The sequence below is a fragment of the Ochotona curzoniae genome, unplaced genomic scaffold (assembly GCF_017591425.1).
Source record: "Ochotona curzoniae isolate NIBS_2020 unplaced genomic scaffold, NIBS_Ocur_1.0 scaffold_4937, whole genome shotgun sequence".
Lineage (NCBI taxonomy): Eukaryota > Metazoa > Chordata > Mammalia > Lagomorpha > Ochotonidae > Ochotona > Ochotona curzoniae.
Window position 1 is genome coordinate 3,218,057 of NW_024467126.1, and position 26,059 is coordinate 3,244,115.

The 26,059-nt window shown below is 55.8% G+C and overlaps 1 protein-coding gene across 2 annotated transcripts in view; it reads right to left on the reverse strand.

Moving 5' to 3' along the window:
- The window catches only part of KMT5B (lysine methyltransferase 5B), a 62,346-nt gene extending 37,604 nt beyond the window's left edge, over positions 1 to 24,742 (reverse strand). The window contains exons 1-3 of one of the 2 annotated variants that reach the window (XM_040971074.1): positions 24,691 to 24,742; positions 7,788 to 8,020; positions 663 to 810 (exon numbers count right to left, since the gene is read on the reverse strand). In XM_040971074.1, the coding sequence (XP_040827008.1) occupies positions 663 to 810; positions 7,788 to 7,944 (305 nt within the window). In that variant the 5' untranslated portion in view covers positions 7,945 to 8,020; positions 24,691 to 24,742. The remainder of the gene's footprint in view (positions 1 to 662; positions 811 to 7,787; positions 8,021 to 24,690) is intronic. The other variant, XM_040971075.1, reaches the window with a different exon arrangement.
- Positions 24,743 to 26,059: the final 1,317 nt, after the last annotated feature.

Below are 26,059 nucleotides of genomic sequence, written 5' to 3' on the forward strand. Positions count from 1 at the left end.
TACTTACATGTATACTGAATATAATGTCATTAAAAATGACTTAGAATCTCAAAGCTGGGCTACGGTGGCAGAATTTCCTTCATACAAAGGGAATTATGCAGCAGAAAGCCAGCTGGGATCATGGAGTAGGTCAGCCGCTTCACATACAGGGACTGGCTCAAGAGAGCCTGAAGCAGCTCCTGGCGCCCAGCTTCAGACCAGCAAGGCCTAGTCACTGTGGCCATATGGGCTGAGCCAGCAGGTGGACCATCTCGTTCACTCTAACTCTGCCTTTCAAATAAATAAATTTCTTAAGGGAGGGGGGAGGAACAAAAACAGAACACCATGTTGAACAATTCACAAAAACAGACTGATAACCTACTTGACACAGGAAAACGCGACCACAGCCTTCACGGTCTTATGGATGCTGCGGAGACCATTACCAGCAGTGTTTAAAGCATAACAAAGGCCTCGTGCAGCTCTGTATGTGAACACGGAGGTGAACTGCCGTGCCGCGCACAGGGCTCGGCCTGCTCCTCTCGGGTCCTCACATGGAACTCTGCAGAGACCAACCACTTTCCTTCCAAGGCATTTTAACTTTTGAGCAGAGATAAAATTAGCCATCTATTTTCTTAAATTCGATATCATCATCTATTCCACTCAGGATAAAATCTTTAAATTACCTAGTATTCATTTTGTGTGTTTGAAAACCTAAATAAGGGTCGAGAACCAGGCTGGTGGCGAGGTCGTCGTTCTCGCAGAGCTCCTTGGCGGACATCCCAGAAGACGGCACGTAGCGGCTCTGCCCTTCGAACCCTGAGCTCCCATGGCCTGTGAGGAAGAGAGCAAAGTAAACTCCAGCTGGAAATCAACAGACTTCTCTAACACCTTTAGCAAACAGAAATCACTTAACCTAAGAATTCAGTACGCCTGGGGAGCTGGTAAGCAAGGAACACCAGTTCCGGGAACTGAGTGTGGCCGGCTTTGGTTCAAAGCTTTCCTCTCCCCGCCAGAGGATGCCTCAGCAACACCATACGCCAAGACAGGACTGCAGTGGGAGGCTACCCAGAGCAGCACGCGGCGTCACAACTGTAAAGGGCGTGTCCCGAGGGACACAGAGAGGGCTCTTCCATCTGCTGGCTCACTCTCCCAGTGTCTGCAAAGTCTGAGCTGGGCCAGGCTGAGGCCAGGCACCAGAACCCCACCCTGGTCTCCCGCATGGACAGAAGGGTCACCTTTTTTTGTAAAATTTATTTTTACTGCAGTTAGAGATATATATAGAGAGGAGATATAGAGAAATATCTTTCGTCCAATGATTTACTCCCCAAGTGACTGCAACGGCCAGTGCTGCGGCAATCCAAAGCCAGGAGCCAAGAGCTCTTCTTCCAGGTCTCCCATATGGCATCCCGGTGCGTTCAAGGTGAGCACGTTAGCCACAAGGCTACCGCACCAGGCCCAGGAAGGGTCACCTTTTGTGGCCTTCTCAGGCACACTGGCAGCAACCCGAATCAGAAACTGAGCAGCTGGAAGTTGAGCTGGCACTGGCACACGGGATGCTGGCAGCACAGAGCTGCTGAACTTGGCTCCGATATGTCCCCACAAAAGACTCAAGGTGCACACAGTTCAGCCTCATTTTTCTGGGTGGAAGAGGGATTTTACCTGCTGTGTCAGCAGTTGAGGCTCAGAGCTTGGGAACCTTAAATCTCAGCACAGCGTGACAGTCTAGTGGCCAAGTCTTCGCCTTGCATCTGACGGGATCCCATTATGGGTGCCAGTTCTAATCCCAGCTGTTTCACTTCCCATCCAGCTCTCTGCCTGCCTGGGAAGGCAGTAGAGGATGGCCCAAAGCCTTGGGACCCTGCACCCACGTGAGCGACCAGGAAGAAGCTTCCGGCTCTGGATCAGGTCAGCTCCGGCTGTTGCAGCCATTTAGGGAGTGAAACATCAGACAGAAGATCTTTCTGGGGCCTGGCATAATGGCCTAGTGGCTAAAGTCCTCACCTTGAACGCGCCGGGATCCCATAGAGTCACCAGTTCTAATCCCGGCGGCCCCTCTTCCCGTCCAGCTCCCTGCTTGTGGCCTGGGAAAGCAGCAGAGGACGGCCCAAAGCCTTGGGACCCTGCACCCGCATGGAAGACCAGGAAGAACTCCTGGCTTCACATTGGCACAGCTCCAGCCATTGCGGTCACTTGGGGTTGAATCATCAGATGGAAGATCATCCTCTCTCTCTCCTTCTCTCTGTATATCTTTGCAATAAAAATAAAACAATCTTTAAAAAAAAAAAAAAGATCTTTCTCTCCTTCTCTCTGTAAATCTATTGAATTAAAAAAAAGAACCTCTAGGTGGCAGAGATAGAATGACATGCTTATTTCTAATTGATATCGGTTCCAATAAATAAGAACACAGACCAAAATATGGAACTGAGAATAAATGGATTTAATTGTGGAAGAAGCGCAGTGCAAAGGACAAGGACACCGCATTTCTGTGCAGTTCCAGCAACGGTGATTAAGACTGACGCACGTGGATCTCAGTGAATGTTCTTTTCAAGGAGCTGGTCCTCTCACTCACAAAGGCCAACAGCAATATGCTAAGGTTTCCACAACGAGGAGTCAGACAAGCAGTGCGCCAGAGAGGTTCTTCACAGAACACGACAGGCACACGGAGCTCGACAGCGGGCAGATGGCCACGGCGTCCACGGAGCACTGACGCCGCCTTCTGTAACTGCTTTAGTCAGATGCAATTCACCCACTGCAAGTGTGCAGTCCAGTATCTTCACACGCATCCAGTTACGCAACCATCAGCCCAGAGAGAAGACCCCTGTCCGTGAGCAGCCGTCCATGTCCCTTCCTACACAAGCCCGGAGCACCGCAACCACGTCTCAGGGCCCGACTTCACTCCTCCTGGCCTAAGCACACTCTGTGAGGACACGCCCCTTGTGTATGCACATGGGTTGCTACCACTCAGTGGGAAGAATGTCACCAGGAGCGCTTGTATCCAACACTGACTGCGTACGCCTGTACTTCCATTATAGTTACACGCTGCACAGTGGAAGTGCTGGGCGGCCAGGCAGCTTCATCCTCACACATTTCCACCACCAGGACGTGTTTTAAATTCTCACACACTGGCCAACACCTCTTTCGGATTAGAGGGTTTGGTTTTTTTTTTAAGGTATTTTTTATTAGAAAGAGCTATAGAGAAAGATCTTCAACCTGCTGATTCTCTCTCCAAGTGGCTTTAACAGCCAGGAGCCTGGAGCCACTACTGGGTCACCCACATGGGTGCAGGGTCCCAAGGCTTTGGGCCGTCCTCCACTGCTTTCCCAGGCCACAAGTAGGAAGCTGGATGGGAAGTGGGGCTGCCGGGATTAGAACTGATGCCCATATGGGATCCTGGCGATTTCAAAGCAAGGACTTTAGCCACTAGGCTACAGCACTGGGCCTGTGAAGAGGTGCTTTCACACCTCAATGACCTCTTGAGTGTACTGACTATCTGTATCTTTGAAGGAGTCTGTGGCCATTTTAAACCTGGGCTTTGAGCACAGGCATCCTGTGTGGTGGCTCAGACAGCTTCTCACTGCAGCACCCCAGCTTAGGTGGCCGAGGCTCAGGTCGGGCTCTGCTCCAGCTCCCAGCTCCTTTAGCCTGGCAGACAGCAGGAGGCAGGTTCAGGTGCTCGGTCTCTGCCTGCACACAGACCCTGATGGAGCGCTCGCTGCCTCAGCTGTGACATTCAGCAGTAAGGAGCAGACAGGCGTTTGCCTTGTGCTTTCCTCTCAAAAACTCAACACCTTTTTGTACTGTTTCTATGAAAATTTCACATGTGTATATATATTCTAGGAACTAGCCCCTCACACGATTCGGGAATGTTGTGTACTTTCTTGCACGCTGTGGGTCGAAGGTGTGCAGTTTCGATGAAGCCCTGCCTTTCTGCTGTTCCTCCTTGTGTTTTTAGTATTACACTGCCTCATACCATGTCAAGAAAATTTATGCCTGTTTTCCTGTAGAAGGTTTTGCAACGTTTTACTTTCATTTTTAGGTCATTGATCCATTTTAACTTTTACATATGATGTGATACAGGAGTTTCTTTTGTATGTGGAAAAGATTATTTGTTTTCTTTTGTTGAAAAAAGAAAGGCACCCTTTGTTGGTAAGGCTTTTTTTTCAAGGTTTTATTATTACTTGAAAGGCAGGCTTTACAGAGACGGAGAGATAAAGGTCTTCAACCCACTGGTTTGCTACCCACGGAGCTGCAACAGCCAGAGTTGGGCTGATTCCAAGCTGGGAGCGAGTAGCTTCCTCAGGGTCCCCTGATGAGTGCAGAGTCCCAAGCACTTGCGCCATCTTCTGCTGTCTTCCTAGGCCAGTAGCAGGGATCTGGGGGGGAAGTGGAATAGCTGCACAAAGTGGCCAGTTCCCATATGGAATCCTGGTGCTGCAAAGCACAGGGTTAGCCTAGTGCACCACTGCGTCGACCCCCCGAAAACACTATTTCCCACTGAATTTCCCTTGCACTCTTGCCAAAAAATCAAGTGACTGAAAATGTGGGATTTCTGGACTCATAATTGTATTCCATCAATCTACAGATTAACAAACACATGCCAGAAAATCAGGGATTTGAACAATGCATTTATGTACTAAATTATAAAGCAGCAGTTTCCCAGCTAGATGCGCTTCCCGCTGTATTGGTTTAAGCACCAGAGGCACACCTTCCCCCCACGTTTCACTGTCAGATGCCCCCAAGGGGCTGAGGCCAAAGTCAGGAACTGCAGGGCAGGCAGGAACCCCTTTCCTTGAGCCATCACAGCTGCTTTCCAGGGTGTGCAATGGTGGCAAGCTGGAGTCAGAAAACGAACCCATGTACTGTGAGGTCGTGGGCCTCCTCACCGTAGGCTAAATGTCGCCCCTCATTCTGTTCGCTTTCCGGACTGGCTGCTGGGGGTGCTTCCGGTTCCACAGACGTCAGCATCAGGCAGGCCTCTCCTGCAAAGCCATCTTGGCCTGTACAGACTGCACTGAATCTGCAGCTCACTGCACAGTTTGCTGTCCTAACAACATCGGGTATCTCCACCAACATGAGATGCCCTTGGCTCAGGAACGCATTTTGGATGGCGCCCTTTGGAAAGGCCTAGACTGCACTCCACGGAAGGGAATGGTCCGTGCGTGTCCGAGAAGAATGAGCATTCCTGGTTCCTGGGCAGAACTCTCGAGACGTGTGTCAGATTCAGCCGGCTGACAGCGGAGTTGCAGCTCTCTTTCCCAGCCCATTCTCTGCCTATTCCGAGTACAACGGCTCCGCTGAGCTGCCCACTCCCTCTCAGTGTGGCGCCCACATGGTGTGTGTCTTGGAGCTCTGCCTCAGGGGAAGCTGCAGCCTCTTACCCAGACAAGCACTGAGCTGTGTGCACCAGGTGCCCTTCGTCCCCGGCTGTCGGCGCCCGTCCTGCCCAGTGCGCACCATGACGCTGCCATCCTCACAGCATGCCTTTCTCTAATCCATTCCCCTACACCTGTCTACTCTCAGCAAAGTAATTTCTAAATCCTTAGTGATCTCCAACAATTAAAACAAATAAAAACGTTTTTTGTACTATGATATACAAAGGAAGCCAACAACAATGTGTTAAAAGGCTTAAAAGATGGGTAACTTACGGACCAGAACCAATAACACTTATCTGGTTATTATCATTTTTAAATCTTTCAATTCTCATGAAATAACGCTATAAGAGTCAAGGTGCAGGCCCACCGCAGCCACAGGGCGGCTGGCACCCACGCGGGAAGCCCTTCCACCGCAGCCACAGAGGGGCTGGCACCCACGCGGGAAGCCCTTCCACCGCAGCCACAGGGCGGCTGGCACCCACGCGGGAAGCCCTTCCACCGCAGCCACAGGGCGGCTGGCACCCACGCGGGAAGCCCTTCCACCGCAGCCACAGGGCGGCTGGCACCCACGCGGGAAGCCCTTCCACCGCAGCCACAGGGCGCTGGCACCCACGCGGGAAGCCCTTCCACCGCAGCCACAGGGCGGCTGGCACCCACGCGGGAAGCCCTTCCACCGCAGCCACAGAGGGGCTGGCACCCACGCGGGAAGCCCTTCCACCGCAGCCACAGGGCGGCTGGCACCCACGCGGGAAGCCCTTCCACCACGGCTCCCCGTCTACCTTCATCCCAAGCATGAATTCTAGCTTGGGAGGGGTGCAACTGAACGAGACAACAAATCTCAAAACTAAAATATCAGGTGAGAAAAGAAAAAAACGAATCATAGAAAAGGTAGAAATAAGAAAGTAAATAAATAAGAAAGAAATAAGAAAGACTGTAAAACCGTTTTACAGAAACAGCTGCCACAGAACTAGGTTAAGGCCATCCTGGGCCGATGAATAGCAGAAACCCCCTGGAAGATAAGAAGGAAATTAATCAGAACGGGTATAATCTATCTAAAACTCCAAAAAACAACCCCCCCGCTGATCCAAACCACTGGAACAAAGTTAATTCCAACACAAGCTGAGAAAATCCAGGGGCTGATACTGTGCCGTAGTAAGAAAAACCACTGCTTGCAGTGCCAGCATCCCCTATGGGAACCAATTTGAGTCCTGGCTGCTCCATTTCCAATACAGTTCCCTGCTAAGTGAAGGGCCTGGGAAAGCAGCGGAGGATGGTCTAAGGACTCGGGCCCTACACCCATGCGGCCGACCCAGAAGCAGCTCCTGGCTTTGGATGGGCCTAACTCCAGCCACCGAGGCCACCTGGGGAGTGTGAATCAGCAGACACAAGCTCTCTGAGGTCTTGCAAATAAATAAAATATATCTTTAAATTTTCTTTAAAGATTTATTTACTAGTTTTATTGGCAAGTCAGATATACAGAGAGGAGGAGAGACAGAGAGGAAGATCTTCTGTCCACTGGTTCATTCCCCAAGTGGCTACAACAGCCAGAGCTGAGCTGATCCGAAGCCAGGAGCCAGGAGCTTCTTCCAGGTCTCCCACGTGGGTGCAGGGTCCCAAGGCTTTGGGCCGTCCTTGGCTGCTTTCCCAGGCCACAAGCAGGGAACTGGATGGGAAGTGGGGCTGCTGGGATTAGATCCAGTGCCCATATGGGATCCTGGCGCTTTCAAGGTGAGGACTTTAGCCACTAGGCCACCGCGCCAGGCTCTTTATATATGCGTGTGTGTTTTCTAAAATCCACCAGCATCAAGATCTCTGTTAGAGCAGAGACTGAAAATGCGGTCCTCACGGCGGCACAGACTACTCAGCAGCCTCCAGAGTTCAACACCGAGGCTTGGGCATTTTGTTTTACTACTGAGAGCCACTATGAAATAAAAATATATACAAAACCAAAGCTCTGACTCTGAGAAAATCAACTTGTTCCCGCTGGGAGGCACAGAAGTCATAAAGTGACGCGGTGAGCAGTGCCTCGTTGCCAGCCGGAACACTGACCCTCTGACTGGATGGCTATGGATGTGCAGCTGCTCTAACAGTTTTATCTATAACCTCATCGACATCAGAGCTAACTTTATTATTCCTATTATTCGGCATCAGTTATAGAACTCATCAAAAACAGATTTACATCACAAGAAATACAGTTTAAACTTACAAAAAATTCAGCAACAGTACTTTAAACATAAAGAACAAAGATAAAAAAACTGATTAAAATTATCTATCTAGCTAGCTAGCTATCTAACCTTCAGCACTAGATTTGGGTTTTCCATACTGTAACACCTGTATTGTTAACTACAACAGCATAACCGTCTTGTAGGACAGAGTCCACTGTGGACAGAGGCGACCGCAGCACAGCGGGAGCCGCGCACTGGGGCGTGTACGTACATCTGCTGGCCTTGCGCTCGCCTGCGCTCCGGCCGGCCTTCAAGGCGTCCTTGCCTGCGGGCTGCGCTTTGGACGGGCTCTGCTGACGCTCAGACACTTTGCCTCCGTTCCTGCGGCCATTCAGCACCATGTTCTTGGACTCTCCCAACCACTTCATCCCCGCAGACTGCCTGCCCAAGGTGCATTGAGTCACTCTCTCCAAACAGCCTAGAGGATAACGGCAACGCTCTCTCCTAAGAAAAACAAAACAAAGACACATTTAACAGACTCCTGAGAGACCCACATCACAAAGCAAATTAGCAAAATAAATAATAAACAATAAAAGTCCCACTCTAAGGACTATTTTGTACCCCCTCCCCCCCCCACACACACTACCATGCTCAAGACTACAGTGCCCTGAGACTGATCAGAACAGAAACCAAACCAGACAGGGCTCTATCCTTGAGAGTAACTTGGACCACTCAGAGCCATAGCGGGTGCCCCCTCTGGGGCAGTCACTCCACATGGGCTCCACTTCTGATCCAGCTCCCTGCTAACGGCCTGGGAAGTAGTGGGAGACAGCGCATACCTGGGCCCCTACATCCATGTGGGAGACCCAGAAGCAGCTCCTGGCTCCAGCTCCACCCCAGTCAAGCTCTGGTTGCTGCAGTAACTGCAGGACGAAACCAGGAGATTGGATTTTTCTTCCTCTCATTCTCTGAACCTCTTTCAAATAAAATAAATAAATCTCAAAAAAAAAAAAAAAGTGAGAAATACTGAGTACTAAATGTATCTTTCAGTTACCAAAAATCTTTGCTTATATACAGATCTATAGGTCTATACTATGCTCAGATCACAGGCTGTGGTTGCTGTTTTTGGTAAAGACTTTATTTATTGAAAGGCAGAGTTACAGAGAACAATCTTCCAACCACTGGTTCTCGTCCCAGATGGCTGTGGCGGTTGGCCCGGGTCAGCAGCTGTGTCCCATTTGGTTCAAGCAGCCCAACCACCTGGGCTTTTCCAGGCACGTTAATGGGAGCTGGACTAAAAATGGAACAGTTGAGATTTATTACTTTAATTTTATTTTAAATATCCATGTGGGCCTCTGATTAGGGTGGGGAAGGTCGGGTACAAAGGAAGGTGGGTGGGACGAACGTTTAAGTCCTTTCCTCTTGGATGCACAGGGGACGGAGGGAGGGCCACTCCTTGCCGTCCGACCACATCAACACCTGGAGATGAGAGATCTGTTGATCCTAAAGACCCCAATGTGGGAAGAGTATTCCAAAGGTGTTAGGTGGTTTTGTTAGTTTTAAGATGTTGTTGTCAGTTTTGGACCTCCAGGGTTGAGAAAATCTTTCCAAGGTCTACAGGCCGACCAAGTCCACTTTAGCGCATCTACAAATGCAGAACACACTGCAAAGCTTGGCCAGGGGAAAAGTCCAATCTGTTCTGCTTTCCATCCTATGATGCGGCCGGTAATGTGCCCCGCTGGTCTAAATGAGCTGGCCATCATGTCCTCTGAACGCAAGTGGACATGCTGTCTACATGCATGAAGGAGGCCAGGTCCTACACATGCACTCCAAGGTCAGACTACATGTCATGTGATCTGCCCTGTGGTCAGGGTCTGAGCCCAACAGTCTGTTAGGGGAGCGTCCTCAGGAAACCTCACTGGGGTGACTTCAGATTTGATGCTGTATGTGCCAGCCAGTGCAGGGTCAGGCTCATTTGTCCCTGCACCAGCAACGCACACCCCAGCATGCAGCAGCCTCATCAGTCCCACTGACCAGGTATTCTGGCCCAGCCCGGAGGGCCTGCCACAGACCCAGCCCTCAGCAGTATGAGTGAGCCTCGTGGCCTAGTCAGGGTGATCCCCACTAACGTCAGACCCACCCCCAGACCTGGGTTTTGCACGTGTCAGCTCTGCCACAGCCCAGATGCCATCTTATTTTCATGTACACCTATGGCAGCGAGCGGGTGCCTCACAAGCTAAGGCACACAGGGAGGCTGCAGAGCTAACCGGACTTCAGGCTCACCGGCGTCACTTGTTCAACCTGCAGATGAAACGGGGTGGCTCCAGAGCACTCCCGGCTTCTCTCGGGAGGTGCTGCCCCCTTCCCTCCTCTCCCCACTCACCTGGTCCCTTGGCAAATAAAACTTCTCTGAGAAAAAGGAAAGAAAAGGAAAGGAAAAGGGAAAGGAAAGGAAGAGAGGGCCCGGGGGTGTGGCCTAGTGGCTAAAGTCCTCATCTTGCACACGCTGGGATCCCATATGGGCATCAGTTCTAATCCCGGCAGCCCCACTTTCCACCCAGCTCCCTGCCTGTGGCCTGGGAAAGCAGCCAAGGACGGCCCAAAGCCTTGGGACCCTGCACCTGCGTGGGAGACCCGGAAGAAGTTCCTGGCTCCTGGCTTCGGATCAGCACAGCACCGGCCATTGCAGTCACTTGCGAGTGAACCAATGGATGGAAGATCTTCCTCTGCATATCTGACTTTGCAATAAATATAAATAAGTCTTAAAAAAAAAAATCTAGAAAGCAAGAGAAACGTCCCCACATCAGCTGAGTCTGAGCACGCACGAGCAGGTGCTGTGGCAAGCCCTCGGGTGGACCGGCCAAGGGTTCACATCCTCAACTTTTCACAGACTGACGAACACAAACAACAACCCCTTCCTGTACTCGCAGGAAATACAGACTCGGACACGCCCTGACAGCCAACACAAATGCAGAGCTTCAGTTTTCACTTTCCTCAGCTCTTCTTCAAGTTAAGACTTTCACAATGACACTTACCTTTTCTTTAATTTACTTTGTGATCGAGAGGGACACAAATCTTGCAAATGGCTGCAGATAAGCAGGGTCTGGCCAAGCTGAGGTCCAACTGGAGCCTCAGAGCGGGCAGGGGCTCCACACCTCAGCCGGGAGCCGGCCCGGACCAGGAGGGTGGAGCAGTGCTCCCGTGGGAGGGAGTGTCACGGGGGGAGCTACACTTTGTACCAGCTTCTGATTTTCCATCTCCTGAGTGAAAATTCTGCTGTGGACTTAAATGCCCCAATGGTCACTGTGGCCGCCTGCGGAGCGGAACCAGCAGGTGGCAACTCCACTGCCGTCTTTCTGCCTTGGAGATGAATCCCCTTTCCTCTTTTTTTTTTTTTTTTAAAGATTTATTTTTATTATTTTTTCATTGGAAAGGCGGATATACAGAGAGGAGAGACAGAGAGGAAGATCCTCCGTCCGATGATTCACTCCCCAAGTGAGCGCAACGGGCCGATACTATGCCGATCCGAAGCCAGGAGCCTCTTCTGGATCTCCCACACAGGTGTAGGGTCCCAAAGCTTTGGGCCGTCCTCGACTGCTTTCCCAGGCCACAGGCAGGGAGCTGGAAGGGAAGCGGGGCCGCTGGGATTAGAACCAGCGCCCATATGGGATCCCGGGCGTGCAAGGCGAGGACCTTAACCACTTGCGCCACCGCGCCGGGCCCCCCCTTTCCTCTTTAAGGGGCAAAAAGCAGTCAATCTAGGGCCAGCCACCGTGTCCTAGTGAGACCGCCAAGGCCATGCAAGCGGCAGTGTTAACAGCTGCTGCCCTGTGCGTGTCTTCACCCAGCTCACCGTCACGGCGCAGGAGGTAGACTCCCCAGCCCATCCCGAGTCGGGCAAAGTTGACAATCGCCTTGCTGAAGACAGGTTCACTGTAGCTCATACACAATCCCAACGACACGTGGCCAAACCCCCCGCTGGCCTGGAAGGCGCCTCAGAGACACAGAAAGGCTGCCTACCACCAGCACACCTCATAGGTGCAGCAGATGCTCCGACTCTCTTATTAAAGCAAGACCTAATGTAAATGCAGAGAAGTTTCTGGAAAAACAGCTCTGATAACACTGACAATATTTTAGGGCTATTTATATTAATTACCAGGTCATCACTTGTTCTGTCCTTAGGAGCGCAGAAATTTTTTTAAAAAGATTTTTTATTTTTATTGGAAAGGCGGACAAATGTTCCCACTTTTTTTTCTCCTATATATATATATTTTTTTTTTTTTAAGATTTATTACTTATTTTTGTTGGAAAGTCAGACATACAGAGAGGAAGACAGAGAGGAAGATCTTCCATCCAAAGATTCACTCTGTAAGTGGCCACAATGGCCGGTGCTGCGCTGATCCGAAGCCAGGAGCCAGGAGCGTCTTCCTGGTGCAGGTCTCAAGGCTTTGGGCTGTCCTCGACTGCTTTCCCAGGCCTCAAGCAGGGAGCCGGATAGGAAGCGGGGCTGCCGGGACACAAACCAGCGCCCCTACGTCCTATTGGGAGGATTATAGCAGCTAGGTTACCGCACTGGGCCCTCGCTTATATTTTCCTCCAGAGTGGGGGTAGGGTAGAATGCCGCTCCTTGCTGTTAAGCTGCATCAGCACCAGAATGGGGGACAGTTCTTTGATGATGCTGCAGAGACCCCAATGTGGGGAACAGAGTTCCAAGCATGTTACTTGAGTGCTTTTGACAGAATCTGAGACATCGTCAACTCTGTTGCTCAAGGTCAACAGGCTGACCAAGTCCACCTCAGCGCGTCTGCAGCCCCGGAACAGGCTGTGAAGCTGGGCCAGAACTGTCCAACCTGTTCTGCTTCCCAGCCTCTGATAAGACATGGACGCCCACTGCTGGCCTAGACGGTTAGGGCCAGGCTGTCATGTCGCCACGCGCAGCTGGGCATGCTGTCCACTGCGCAGGCGTCGGCACGTATCTGGAGGCCAGCCCAGACACACGCAGTCCTCGGTGAACTCCCGTGGCCAGGGCTTGCACCCAGTGACCCCCCGGGGTGACGTCAGATTTGATTCTGTGGGTACCAGCCAATGCATACTGGTGGATGCACCTGCTTGGTCAGTCCTACCCTGAGCCCCATCTTTCAGGCAAACCAAAGGGTGACCTAGCTCAGCCAAGCTCATCACAGACCTGGTTTCCATGCACACCAGAGGGTGGCACAGCCTAGTCGCGGTGGTGATGAGGCAGCCACCAGCTGCCAGTCAGTACTGTAAGGGAGAGTGGGGAACAGAACCTGAAGGCGCAGGGCGCACTGCAAAACCTGGAGGCCATGTGGCTCCAGGAGGAAGGGAGCAGTGTCCCTGCATAGACACAGATGAGCCACAGGGAAATGCTCCCACGAGCCTGGCTTAGTGGACAAAATCCAAGCCAAATAATTAGCCACTGACTATAATTAGAAGCAAAAACCACCTCAATTTTACCTAAAAATTGGCAGAAAAAAATTTGAAATACCGGCCCCTCCTAGGCAGCATCAGCAAGCACAAGGTTTGCTCTGTTCTGGCTTCCCGGCGGGTCTGTATCGGAGAGCCGCTGGACGCGCCCACAGCCCAGAGCCCAACAAGCTCCGCGCTCCTGTGCTCACAGGCTCGGGGCCCTCAGCCACACGCTGACGCAGGCACACCTGAACATGCACAATGACAGATGTTGGAGACGAGACCAGTCAACCACCAAACTGACTTGTTTCCACATGTGCCTCATCCACACACTGGGAAGGTAATCTAAATTTAACGACTGCTTTAAGCCAACACACACACACACACACACACACACACACACACACACACACACACGCTGCGTGTTGGTGGGGAGCCGTCTGGTGTTTGCACACTTGCATACATACGTAACACTCAAACCAAAGCCAGCACATCTATCCCTCAAACACCATTTCTTTGTGGTGAAACATTCAAAATCTTTTCCTCTGACCTTTTCAAAACATACGTCTCATTCTTACTCTACTAAGTGATATAACAACAGAACTAACATATCTAACCATAACCTAGTCCCAAAATATTTTACGGTTTTTGCAACGGTGAAAAAGGCTCCTGGCCCCCATGTAACGCAGTGCCTAGGTTCAATTCCCAGCACTGGCTCCTGTCTTCAGCTTCTTACCAGTGCATTCCCTGGGAAGCAGTGGCGTCAGTTCAAGTAACCGTGTTCCTGCCGCGTGTGGAGACTGACCCAAGCTCCCAGCCGCTGCAGGATGTGCGCAGCGAGCAGCGGGGACAAGATCAGCTAAGAGACTGCAATGACCAGAAGAGAAGCAGCAGCCCGCTGCAGCACTGGCAGGCTTTGGTGGACAACAGGGCCTGCGTACAGGCTGACCGTGGGTGTGAGCAGACAGGACTCTTAACACGTGCTCCAAACAGAGGGCTAGGGTGAGTCCTGGAGGAGCTGACATGGCCCAGAGCCTGCAGGACAGGTCCTAAATGGGACACAGGCCATATTAAACCATCTGGAACGAACATGGCTGAGGTGGGTCTCAGGATGGAGGAGGCAGCAGCACAGAGCCCGCGGGAACGACCACCCTGTGTCGAGGCCGCTGAGGCCCAGGGCCACCATGACCCACGACCTCTGCACAGAAATGACATGTGGCTTTGCTCAGGAAATAGATGGCAGGGCCGGCACTGTGGTGACAGAGGTTACGACACTGCTGGCAGCACTGGCCTCCCACTCCGCAATGCCAGCTCACGTGCCAGCTGCTCCGATCTGACCTCACTCCTTGCTAAGGAGCCTGGGAGAGCAGCACTTGGGCCCTTCGCTCCTGTGGGAGACCTGCACGGAGTCCGGGATCTGACCATTCGGGAAGGCAACCATAGGATGGAAGAGCTTCCTGTCTCACTGCCTCTCAAGCAACAGAGGAGTTAACTCTGGATCCAAGCAGCACAGCTCACTGGAGTCTGACAGGCTGGGATCTCAGAGGGCACTGTGTGCCAGCCTTGCCCTTGGCTTCCGGGCATTCGCAATCTCCCTCTGAATTACAATCCTCACTTTAGCACCTTTCCAATTTGCTACACTGATGCTAACTCATTCTTAAATGTTTCCCATACTAGAAAGGTGACAAAGGAAGGAAGGGAGCCTCCCCTGGCTGGCTCCGGGAACACACTCCTGGCCCCAGCCCGGACAGCACCACTTCTGAGAGCTTTATCAACCTCCAAGGAAACAGGAGTAAGACTCACAGTTCCCACTGCCTCAGTGGGTCAACAGGTGGGAAAGGCAGTTCACTGCAGAGTCTAGAATGAAACAGAAATAATGTCGGGACACGGCGAGTGGGACCTGCGCCCCGAGGCAGAGTGCTGCTTCAAGGCCCAGACCCTGCATGGACCCGGCCACCCAGGCGGGACATGTGGGTGCAGTTCTGAGCTCCTGGCCCTGGCCTTTGTGGGCATCTGGGGAAGGAACCAGCTGATGGAAAATCTCTCTGCCTTTCAAGTATAAGAAAATGAACAATTCCAAAAAGGGGGAGGACGTGTGCACCAGCATAGAGCACTGGAAAGATGCTGAAATGCAGACTGTAACTAGGGCCGGCCACCGGAGACACTGCAGGCGTCCACGAGTGCTCGTGTGAGTCCCAGTGCTCCTCTGCCTGGCCTCTGCTACCTCGTGGGAGGCAGCCCGAGCTGTGCCCCGAGGCTGGCCTGGGCTAGCCCGCCGTGTGGCCATCTGGGTGTGAACCAGTGGATGGACAACGTCTTCTCACTACTCGCCCCCCACCAACGACTTCGTATTTCAAACAGATAAAGAAATCTTTAAATGCAATTAAAGGGGAAATTACTCATATCCCGAGAATTCTACAGGATAGGCGTTCGGTGCGATGGTCATGATGCGGCTTGGGAGGCCCACTCCACGGTGGGGAACTGAGCTTTGGGCCTTGCTCTCCTGTGGCAGCCTGCCAACGGATCCAGCCCCGGGGACCTGGGCCCCTGGCCTCGCCTGGCCAGCCCCCAGCATCTGGGACGTGAACTCTGCATTACAGAGGAATGTTTTAAAGGCAGAGTCATTTTACAGGAAAGGTGCTGGGTCTTTGAAGCCCCTGCTCTGTGCTTGACACCCCTTGCACCCCACATCGCCCAGCCCAGCTGCACCTCCTTTGTGCCACCACTAATGTCTCCTGCTCACTTGGTCACAACGACCCCCGCAAGGAGCACCGTACATCCTGGGGTGCAGGTCAGGCCCACGCACCGCACCACACTCCCACTCCTAGCTTCAGACCTCTCTATTTGAAAGACAGTGACAAAGAGAAGGAAAAAGACAACTTCAGCTGGTTTGCCCCTCAGATTCCCCCAGCAGTTGAAGAGGAGCCAGGAACTCCATTGAGGACCTGGAGCGTGGCCCCATCTGCTGTCAGAATGGGGTGTCAGCATGTTGGCAGGAAGCTGCAGTGGAAACAGCACATCCGTGACCTGAGCCAGGCACCACTGCAACACAATGCCTGCCCACCACGCTCCCTCCTTCTTCCAAAACATTTATTCATTCATTCGAGAACATTGTACAGCGAGAAAGAAAGATGGGGGGGGGAGGGAGCGGAGGGATGAAATGGAGGGAAACAGAGATGAACTTGTCATCTGATAGTTCACTCCCTGGATAACCACCACAGCCAAGGCTGAAACCAGACACATCCCGCGTCTCCCACGTGGACGCAGGGTCCATGCATCCCGTGTCTCCCAAGCGCTTGGTCATGTGCTGCTGCTTTCCCCAGCTCATCAGCAGGGAGTTGGAATGTAAGCAGGGCAGCCATACTGGAAGCTGGCACTGCAGGCAGCAGCTTAACCTAGATGCCACAAGCCCGACAGGTTCTTTCCTCAAAACCTGAAAGTCCTAAAGGATTCTGCAACGTATCAAAGAATTCCAAATCCATCTGTAACCAACAGATCCCGGAACCCCTTGGATTTCTACAACAGCAACTCCAGGCGGACATGAGAACATCGGCCAGGGTAACTACCACCCCACTGACCCGTGAGAACATCACCGTGGATTGATGTCCACACCTGTAGCTCACGCTGGCCCCTGCAGCTGTTGCCAGACCTGCAATCTTGCTGCAGAAGCCACGTAACTCGGCGTGGTGGTTCAGCCAGAGCCAGGAGAGGAGAAAAGCCTTGGCGATTCTTCCCTCTGGGAGTCGTAAGCAGGGCGAGGGCGACAGCGCGTCACCCGAGCCTGGAGCCGTCACATGCATCCCAAGGCTGACCAGGGAACTCGGCTCATGGACTGCACGCCAAAGGTTAGGTCTCTGCCCATGCAAAGCTACTGCAAAGGCCAAGTGCTCCCGGCCCATCTGCGACCCTACCCGCGTTTAAAGCATCAAGCACAGAAGTGCCCAGCTTGGCCAACTCAGCAGCCTGCCCCAGCACCCACCCGCTGCAGCGTCTCCCTCAGGCAGCCAAGGCAGACGCCTGGGGCCAGCATGCCCCTGCACCCACCAGCAACAGAAATGACCACTGCCCACCAAGCTGAGTCTGCTGAGCCGATGGCTCTCTTGGCAGCTAACTAGCAGGCTCCAAATCGCTGGGCAATATGCACACCACTCGTGGGCAACACGCTCTGCAGGTGTCATTAGGGATCAGTAGGGACTCGGAGGTGAGACCATTCTGGCTTATCCACCAGAAGCCTTTTCCAAAGACAGGCCATGGGAACCTGCGTGCCTCAGAGGGAGGGAAGGAAAGACTGGCATGATGTGGCCACAGGCCAGGAACGGATTCTCTCCTACAACAAGGCTGTGCCAACACCTTGACTGTGACCCAGCAGGAACTGCTGCTTCTAGGCCCTAGGAGAGAATACTTGCCCATTTTTTGCAAACACGGAGGGGTAGCAACTCCTCCCGCAGCCACAGGAAATCAACACAGGGACCACAAAAAGCTGAGGCAGACGGGCTCCTCAGCTGTCAGGGCCCAGAAATACTTCAGAGGTTTCTGCCGCCAGGACTTGCTTATCTGAAAACCAGGGTTACACAGAACCAGACAGAGCTTCCTGTGGCTACTTCACCCCCTGGAAGGCTGCCCGCTGGGAGGAGCCAGGAGCTTCTTGCAGGTCTCCCACATGGGCAGCAGGGTCCAAAGCATCTGGACCATCTCTGCTTTCTTTCCCAGGCTATCATCAGCAGGGAGCTGCATCAGGAGCGGAGCAGCTAAAACTCGAACCAGCTCACACGCGGGACGCTGCTGTTGCAGGCGGTAGCTTAGCTTGCTATGTCTCCTTTGCAAACAAGATATTCCTGTGCACTGACATGTCCAGACACACACAAGGGATCTCTAGGCCAGCAGGAGGCGCCAAGTGCCTCATCAGAAGATGGAGAGCAGAACACTGGACAGTTCTGGCCGAGCTCTGCAGCCAGTTCCTGGGTCTGCAGACGCACTCACGTAGACATGGTCAGCCAACAGATTCTGGAAAGGATTTTCTGAAGCTTACAGCAACAAAGCAACAACTTCTCAGAACTATCAAAATCAGTCAAGTAACGCCCTGGAACACTCATCCCTTCGCTGGGTCTCTAAGGCGTCATGTGCTGGCTGTCCTCCATCCCTGCGTGCTCACACAGCCGGACAGCAGCGTCTTCGCCCCTTCTCCCCAACAGACACCTGCCCCTCCTCCCTCGCGCTGTGGCTGACCCTCCCCCACCCTACTGAAAGGCCAAAGAGGCACTCATCCCTCTCAGCTACATAAACAATAGTAAGCAGAAAATAAAAAACTAAAAAATAAACCAGCAAGGGCTCTCCCATTTTAAATGCAGGCATGCACAGATACAGAACCACATGGATGCTGCAAAGAAACCTGGCCTGTCAGTCACACATGTAACTCCTCATCCATTGCACTAAGGAAATTGCTCATTACAGAAAACACTGCCTTATGGTTTATTATATATATATATATATATACATGAAAATAATGGATTTTATATAAAAGCATATAAGTCTGCAGACATTCACAAAGGTCTAGCTGATACAGCTGAGGAAAATTCCACAAAAAGTCACACCCTCCCCCAACTGCAACCAAAGCAACCTACTGCATACTTGTGCACACGCCGCCCCACAGTGTGCAAGCCCACAGGGCTGCCCGGTGACCCTGCAGCCGTCTAGGAGCAGATGCCACCGACACAGCCCACCTGGGTGATGTCCCTGTGCCACGGCAAGGGGAGACTTCATGGGGCTGAGCCTAGGTCGGGGTCTTTTTCTCAATTTCTTTCTTTCTATTGGAAAAACAGAGAGATGAGAGGTAGGGAGGAGCTTCCATCTGCTGGTTTTCTCTCCAAATGGGCGTAACGGCTAGAGCTCAGTCAGCAGGAGCCAGGAGCTCCCCCGGGTCTCCCACGCAGGTGCAGGGTCCCAAAGCTCTTCTGGGTCTCCCACGCAGGTGCAGGGTCCCAAAGCCTTTGGGCCGTCCTCGACTGCTTTCCCAGGCCGCGAACAGGGAGCTGGGTGGGAAGTGGAGCAGCCAGGACAGGAACCAGGACTCACATGAGATCCAGGCGCTTGCTAGGAGAGGATTAACCATTGGAGCCATTGTACCAGGCTCTAAGTCCGGATCTTCAAGCCCACATCTGCTAACGATGTGGCCCCGAGCCAAGGCCCCAGGCCCTTCGGCTGCCCCAGGGCTCTGCAGCAGCCGCCCTGCACTCACCACCTGACCTCCCTAACACCTTATTTGTAAACGAACGAAGGTCTGCCTCCTTTATCCAAGTGACTAAAGCAAAGGAAGGAGGCCCTTGCCATGTGGAAAGGTCCCTTTCAGTCCTGTAACTCCACAAGGGGCAAAGAATAGTACCATCCGCGGAAAAGAAAACGGGAAGGCCAAGAGGGTCAGTGACCCCAGAGCTTTTCCTCCTGCCCTGAAAGAAGGTGACTTCTGGCAAAAAAAACCAAACCACACCACACCTCACACCAACCTGCAGAGGCAAGGGGCTTGCTGACAGGGCAATGTTTTTTCAAAAAACAAACACACACACACACACACACAAAGCCTTTTAGCTCTCTTTTCCATGGATATTCACTTGAGGCAGGAAGGAGACCTAGGGGTGTACTCCTCCAGCTCCCAGGTCAGGCTGGGGCTGAGAGCCAGGAACTCACTCCATGCCTCCTGTGGTGGTAGGGAGCCGGCCCAGCAGGAAGCTGAAATGCCAGCAGAGACCAGACAGGGACCCCAGGCAACCGGCTGTGGGGTGCTAACTGCCATGCTGCCCACCTGAGCCAGCTGCGGGGATTCTGCCCTCTGCTGCGGGCCATTTGGGGCTGTGCACCAGCAGCAGCAGGTCACACGGAATCATCAGCCCGGCAGTGCGGGCTGGCACTGTGGCGCAGCACAGAAAGCTGCCACCTGCAGTGGCGGCACCCCGCAAGGGGGCCGGTCTGAGTCCTGGCTGCTTCATTTTGGATCTAGGTCCCTGTCAATATGCCCGGGGAAGCAGAGGAAGCCAGCCCGGTGCTGGGGCCTCTCCAGGCTCCTGTCTTCACCCTTGCTGCCCCGGCTGCTGCGGCCGTCTGGAGGGCGACCCCACACAGCAAAGACCTCCTCTCCCTGTCTCTCCCTCATCAGAACTCTTTCAAATTAAGAAAATGAATCTTAAAAAAACAAAAAACACCTGGTCTGCCACACGTCTGCTGCATCTCCAGCCCCCCCCGCCCCCCCAGCCCCCTTGGCAGGAACAGATCAAATGCTTCTCTCGGCCAGATACGACCAGAACACCCTCATCATCTTAAACCAACAAACAACTTAGTGCCTTCTGTACTCATCTGTCATTTAGTTCTCACACCCTGCTTTTTTACACTTTAAGCTGTAAATAAAATAGGCTGGAAAATGTCCTCAGTTGTGAGGGGAAGACTGGCGGCTGGAGACCAGGCAAGCCTTGACAGTAACGCGGTCAGAGCGGGAGAGGCAGCGAACCGTCCCACGAGAGGGAGTGGGGAGGGAGGGTCAGACCAGACAGCAAGGCCACCGTGAAGTGAGTCGGAGGAAGCTGGATGGCCCTAAGGGGGCGCGGGGCGTCAGGAGAGAACCGGGGCTGGCAGGAGACCCACCCGATGAAACTCTGAGATCTTGAAAACCCAGGAAGACAGCCCACCTGCTCAGACAAGATGGGTCTCCATCAATACCTGAACCATGACGGCGTTCCGCCTCCTCCCTGGGCCTTTACATGAAAGGAGGAAAGGCAGGGGACGGAGAAGCAAAGAAAAAGACAGGAGGGAGACACGGGCACCGCTGTGGGGGACGGACGAGTCTGCCAAGGCAGCACCCCGCCTGGGCACCACAGTGCCAGCTGCTGTCCAAGCCCAGTGCTGCCTCGCCGTGACCAGAGACGGGCAGGAGTCTGCATGGACATCCGGCAGCACACGTGCCATGCTGCTGTCGCCCCAGCACATAGACAAGAACAGTCGGGGCCCGGCGCGGTGGCGCAAGTGGTTAAAGGTCCTCACCTTGCCGCCCGGGATCCCATATGGGCGCCGGTTCTAATCCCGGCAGCCCCGCTTCCCTTCCAGCTCCCTGCCTGTGGCCTGGGAAAGCAGCAGAGGACGGCCCAAAGCTTTGGGAACCTGCACCCGCGTGGGAGACCCGGAAGAGGCTCCTGGCTTCGGATCGGCATAGTATCGGCCCGTTGCGCTCACTTGGGGAGTGAATCATCGGACGGAAGATCTTCCTCTCTGTCTCTCCTCTCTGTATATCTGCCTTTCCAATGAAAAAATAATAAAAATAAATCTTTAAAAAAAAAAAAAAAAAAAAAAAAAAAAAAAAGAACAGTCTTAGGAAGTGGGGACAGAGACCGCAGATGCAGCGTCACATCCATCTAAGCAATGCAGCTCTCACTCAAACAGACTGACCCAAAGCTGAAGAACAACAGGACGAAACACGCAGCTCCTGAGCTCAGAGCTCTGAACGCAACGTGGGCTGGGGAGACACACAGGTGGGGAGGCAGCCATTCCGCCGAGACACGCTAAGGGAGCCCAGCAGCACGCCAGCAGTGTCCTGCGGTAAGAGATGGGCCAGGTGACCAGGGAAAATGAACAAAGGCCCACTGCTGCCCGTGCACACTGCTGCCCTGTGACCGGCCATGGGCACGCCGCGGGAGCTTGCCAGGACTAGCACTGAGGTCTGTTCAGTTCTTTGAGGGGGGAAACAAGGAGGTCCCCCCAACTTCCACAGCTCAGACTCCTCCACTGGCCCCCCAGATGCTCCCTCTTGCCAAGAGCAGGCTGGCTTCCTGCAAACCCCGTGCTTCCCCACAGGATGCACAACAAACCTTCTCTTGAAACCAAACACACCCCCAGAGCTCAGGAAACACAGCGACACCCCAGCCTTGCCATGTGAGTCGGACAAGATGACACAACCTGTAGGCCACGGCACCCTGGATTCACCCTGGATTCAGCAGCTCCTCGCAACCAGCGGGCACTGTTCATGGTGCTGGAAAGCGGCCTGCGTCCAGGGAGCACCAGAGGGCGCCCGAGAGCCCCACCCAGGGAAGCGGGCGGAGAGGTGAGGGCAGCAGCCGGGTGGCACGGAGGGCACAGGGTCAGCACAGCACAGACTCGCAGCAGAGCCCCACCCAGGGAAGCGGGCGGAGAGGTGAGGGCAGCAGCCGGGAGGCACGGAGGGCACAGGGTCAGCACAGCAGACTCGCAGCAGGCAGCTGCCCCCACCCTGCCTGCACCCTGCAGACTAAGGACTCGGCAGCTCCACCTCTCTGCCAGGCAGAAGGTTAAGGCTGAGAATGACAGCTGGGCCTGTCACCGCCTAGAGCCCCGTGTGTAAACTGGGAGCTGTAGCCCACTGCAATGCTTGCCCCCAGACGGGGCTTCCCACGAGCCACGCAGTGAACTCCAAACCTAACACGCTGTGGAGACCCAACAGGAACACAGGAGGCAAGCTTCTGAGTCCAAGGATATACCCAGCCCACTGTGCCCCACCTCCCATTAACTTAAGCCCATTTAAGGGAGTGACAAAACTACAGGATTCATTCAGATGAACTGGTTACGTCAATCAGATGCCAAAATAGCATTTAAAGAGTTCTAAGATGTGAGAAAACAGTGTGGTCAAAAGGCGAAAAATGACTTAGGACCAGAAGTGGCTGGGAGACCAACACGTGGTCCCCGAGAGCTGACCCTGTGTGTGGTACCACGGGGACACACAGCGGGCAGCACTGCCTGCGCTGGACAGGGACCCAGCTGCCCAGCCGTGGACAGTGGGGACCAGGCCGGCTGGGCCTTCTGGCACCCAGAGGGGAAGCGGCAGAAGAGACCTAGTCAACCAAGGGTTTCCAGCCGGGAGAGAGGAGGACAGCCGATACAGGAGGGAACTGGCTCCTGGCTCCGACCTCAACAGCGAACAGTCCAGCCACGACAGCACGGTGACCGGAAAGCAGTGCCCGCATGAGACCCCAACACGGCCGGGCTGAGCCGGCACTGCGCGGCGGCCTCTGCGCTCCAGAGCCCCGCACCGTCACGATCAACGATCAACGTGGCCCAAGGGAGAATTTGTGTACAAGACCGCCTTCCTGCTGAGTGTGCCAATGCAACTTCACACTCACTGGCTAGTCACACACTCAGAATACTCGTGTGGTTCATGCAGCAATTACAGCCACTCTACACCAAGCTAGCTCCCCAAACCAGTAACTTTTCCCAACAAGTAAAAAACAAAAACCCAAAACCCAGGACAATAAAGTTACACCTCGGCAGTAACACTGATTTCTGCAGCTGACCCCGCCAGCCCAAGGGCAGCCTGGCTCGCCCTGCTCCGCACACCTGTGCCTCGGCCGCCGCAGACCAGGGCAGCCACGCGTGCATGGGGCTGCTGGCCACGGCGCCGGGCTCACACGGGCGGCCTTCTGGAGAACAAGGTGCAGCTCACGGAAGGTGCGACCAGCGACCTACGGGACAGACGCCGCGCCACCACTCTGTCACACCACCCTGGCCACACACTCCCGCCCTACAACCCGCAGTGGGCAGCCACAGAAAGGCAACTCAGATGCCATCGCCGAGCTCCGGGAGCCAGGGCAGAACTCGCACACGCGCGGCACCCGCACGGGCAGGACAGCGTGAGAAGGCGGGCTCAGAGCCTGCGCCCGCACCAAGCCAGCTCTCCTCCGAGGGGCCGCGGGCTAGTTCTTTCACTCTCCACTCGAGTTTCAACAGCGACGCTGGAGAGCCACACCAGGACGGGCGGGCACACGCTGCACGCTGGACAGCGTGGGACCAACACTCCCGACAGGTCTGCCCATCACTCCCCCCACCCGGCGCACCCGCCGGCGGCCCGACGCACCGGGCACCCGGAGCGCTGCCCGAGCCGCGGAGCCCCGACGGGCACGGCCCACGCTGTGCCCCGGCGGCCGCCCCAACAGGTGCACATCACCTGTCAGCAGCCCGCGTCGCTTCAGCACACACTGCGGGGCCGACAGCCGGGGGACGCGGGGACACGAGAGCCCACTCTCGGCCACGCCGTCCCGCCCCCCGGCCCGGCGGCGGGCGCCCCCCGGGGCACGCGGGGCCGGCGGGCAGCGAGGCTCGCGCCCCGACCCCGACGGCGCCCGGTGCAGCGCGCCCGCCGCCGCGCATTGGCCGAGCCGGCGCACGGCTGCCCATTGGCGAACGGGGAAAACAGAGTCCCCCAATCGCGAGCGGCGGGGCTGGCTCCCCTCGTGCGGCCCGGCCCGCCCGCTCGCCCCGCCGGCCGCTACCGCTCCCTTCCGGCCGCGGCCACCACTGCAAGGCCGGCCCGACTCACCGCCCGGCCGCCCGGCCGCTCCTCGGGACGCTGTCCGGCCGCTGCGAGGCTGCCGGGGGCAGGGAGGCCGGCGGGCGGGCGGGCGGGCAGCAGCCGCCGGGCCGCGCTCTCCCGCGCCCCCCGCCCCCTCCACAAGATTAATCACACACCCAAAAAAAAAAAAAAAAATTTTTTTCCACAAGGGAAGGGAAAAAAAAAGCAGAGTACAGTCCAAGATGGCGGCGCAGGCCGCAGTACCGCCCGTTCCATCCGCTGCCGGGGGGGGGGGAAAGAAGTCCCAGCCGCCACCGCGGCCCCCGCCCCCGCCAGGCCGCCGGCGCCCCCCGACCCGCGCCCCCATCCCGGCGGGCCCGGCCCCCGCCCCGGCCGCGGCTCTCGGGCGCCCCCGCCCCGCCGCCCGCCGCCCGCCCGCCCCAGCCCTCACCTCCTCGGCCGCCGGCGCGCGGCCGCGGCGTCGCCGAGCTCTCGGGCCGCGCCGCTCCGGGGGCCGCCCGCGCCGCGCCGCGCCTCGTCCGCTGTCCGCGGCGTCCTCCCCGCCGGGCCCCCCGCCCCCCGCAGCCCCGCCGGCCGCCCCGCACACGCGTCGCCGCCCCCGGTGAGCCGCCCGGACGCCGCCCGGGCTCGGTGGAAGGATACGAAAAGGAGTGCGCGCGGACACCCGACGGCGGAGGGACACCACGCCGCGGCCGCCGCGCACGCCGCCGCCCGCAGCGGCGCCCACGGGCCGCGGCCCCGCCGACGGGCCCCGCACCGGGCGCTCCGGGCGGCGCAGGGACAAGCGGCTTTTGTTTTGTTTTTTTCGGGGCGTGGGGGGGAAGGCGAGGACGGGGCCGCGGCGTTGCCGTCGCTTCAGCTGGCGGCGGAGGGATCGCGGCCGGGACGGCGACGGGCCGGGATCCCTCCGCCCTTCGCTGCCCTTTAAATCGCGGCTGGAGGCGGCGCCGCTTGGCGTCCCGCGGGCGCCACCTAGGCTCGGCCGGGGCTGAGGCGGCCGGGGCGGCTGAGGCGGCCGAGGCGGCGGCGCTGCGGGGCCCCGGCCGGCCGCCCCTCACGCCCGGGCCCCCGGCGACACCTGCACCTACCAGGGACAGCTCCCCGAGCTGTGGGGGAGGCGAGGGACGCGCGTCCCGCTCGCGCCGGGGGTGGAGGCCTCGGGAAGGGAGTTTTCTTTGTTGTGGGGCTGGGTGTCGCCGGGGCGTGTGGGGGGTGGGGGCGCACCCTCGGCGGTCTGAGCGGGCCGCCTTGGCTTTGGGATGGGACGGGGATGGGGGGAAAGAGGGTCGCGAGAGCGCCCCGGGCCACCATGTGAGGGTGAGGTTTGGCGCTCCGTGCTGGGCAGCCAGGCACGCGGCCGTTTTTCGGGGAGCCCCGGAGGCCGGCCGTCGCCCCCATTCTTTCGGATCTTGCCCATCTGCTACTCAAGAGCCCCAAATAGCAGTTGAGAGAGGGCCGTGCCTGCAGTTCCCAGGGTGCGACGGGGACAGCAGTGGCGGCCCGGGTTACGCCTAGGCAGTGAGGGAGGGGGAATTTAGTCGGATGAAGGGAGGTCGCCCCGGGTGTGCAGGTGCGCGGGACCCGTGACGGGAAGAGGGGAAGGTGCCCCCCCCACCTTGGCTGGGAAACAGGACAAGCGTTACCTGATCCACAGAGAGGGAAACTGAGGCACGGTGCATCTCAGGGTGGGGGCAGCTGCAGGCTCCTCCAGCGCAGGGCGCCTCCCAAGGCCTTCACCTGTTGGGTCTGGCTCCTCCCCCTGCGGCCGATGAGGGTATGCGGGGTGGCAGAGCCTGCCC